This window comes from Chinchilla lanigera, unplaced genomic scaffold (genome assembly GCF_000276665.1).
Source record: "Chinchilla lanigera isolate Chin_1 unplaced genomic scaffold, ChiLan1.0 scaffold00030, whole genome shotgun sequence".
NCBI lineage: Eukaryota > Metazoa > Chordata > Mammalia > Rodentia > Chinchillidae > Chinchilla > Chinchilla lanigera.
The window spans coordinates 5456596-5457777 of NW_004955431.1; the positions used below are offsets into that span (position 1 = coordinate 5456596).

The following is a 1182-nucleotide window of genomic DNA, read 5'->3' on the forward strand; positions in this document are numbered from 1 at the left end:
GCTTATCTTAACTATCTTGTAATGCCTTTGATTCTTGACCTTCTATTAGGAAAACCAGTGACATACTTTCTTACTTGTGTTAAATAAGGTGAATAATACCTTGTGAGCGCTATGGTTTTTTGTAATGTTTGATCAGTAATAACAGTTATCTCTTTGAAAATGTGACATTTTTGTTGTTTTTCTTAGCTAAAGTGTCAATTTCAGAATAAGGTACATGTATGATTATTAATAAATTATATTTGTAAGAAAACTTCATAAATTTATGTCATAGGGAAGAAAATAGAGGGCAGTTGCTTCATTGCTTTAAAATATTTTAATTCTTTAGACAGATTCCAACAAAAGCTGTTTTCCTCATTTCAGGCCTTTGAAGACCTCAGCAAGCTAATGATCAAGGTATATGTCATTCTATACCTCTGAAATTCAAAACCAGTTATAACACCATTTTGAAAATACATATTTTATTAGAAGATATTTTGGGGACATTATTTCTTTTCAGTCTTCTCTTTTGACAGGCTAAAGAAATGGTGGAATTATCGAAATCAATTGCTAATAAAATTAAAGAAAAGCAAGGTGACATTACAGAAGATGAGGTAAAGATGCTAAGATGCTTTTAGTGTGTGACACTGGGGATTGAACTCAGGGACTTGTGCGTGCAAGGCAACCACTCTACCACTGAGCCTCATCCCCAGCCCCAAGATGCTTTTTAAAAACGCATTAGAAAGAAGATTACAACAACATCAGTAACAGTGACATTTTTGTGACTTACCAGTTTAAACCTAGGGCCTTTGCACTAAGCCTTTGCAACCCCTTCTTTTATTTTTTATTTTTTTTATTGTATTTATTTATTTATGTATTTTTTGGTCTTTTTTGAGACAGGGTCTCGCTATGCAGTTTAGGCTGGCCTTCAGCTCACTTCATAGCCCAGGCTGGTCTCGAACTCACAATGATCCTCCTGCCTCAGCCTCCTGAGTGCTGGGAGTACAGGTGTGGGCCACCACGCCTGGCTATTATTTTTTATTTTGAGACAGGATCTTGCAAGGATTCTGGGCTGGGCTCAGACTTGCAGTCCTCCTGCCTTAGTCTCCTGCAGTGCTGGGATTATAGGTGTTTGCTTGCCTGTAGTGTCTGTTTTATACATATCCCTAAACTTGATGTCTCTTCATGAAGTTTGTGTACATGATG

At 36.7% G+C, this 1182-nt stretch overlaps 1 protein-coding gene across 1 annotated transcript in view; it reads left to right on the top strand.

The window, feature by feature from the left end:
* Vps36 (vacuolar protein sorting 36 homolog (S. cerevisiae)) overlaps positions 1-1182 on the top strand; it is a gene marked incomplete at its 5' end in the record, with an annotated part of 23528 nt that overhangs the window by 13546 nt on the left and 8800 nt on the right. Inside the window, 1 exon segment of the mRNA XM_013515869.1 lies at positions 361-393. Within this exon segment, the coding sequence (XP_013371323.1) occupies positions 361-393 (33 nt within the window).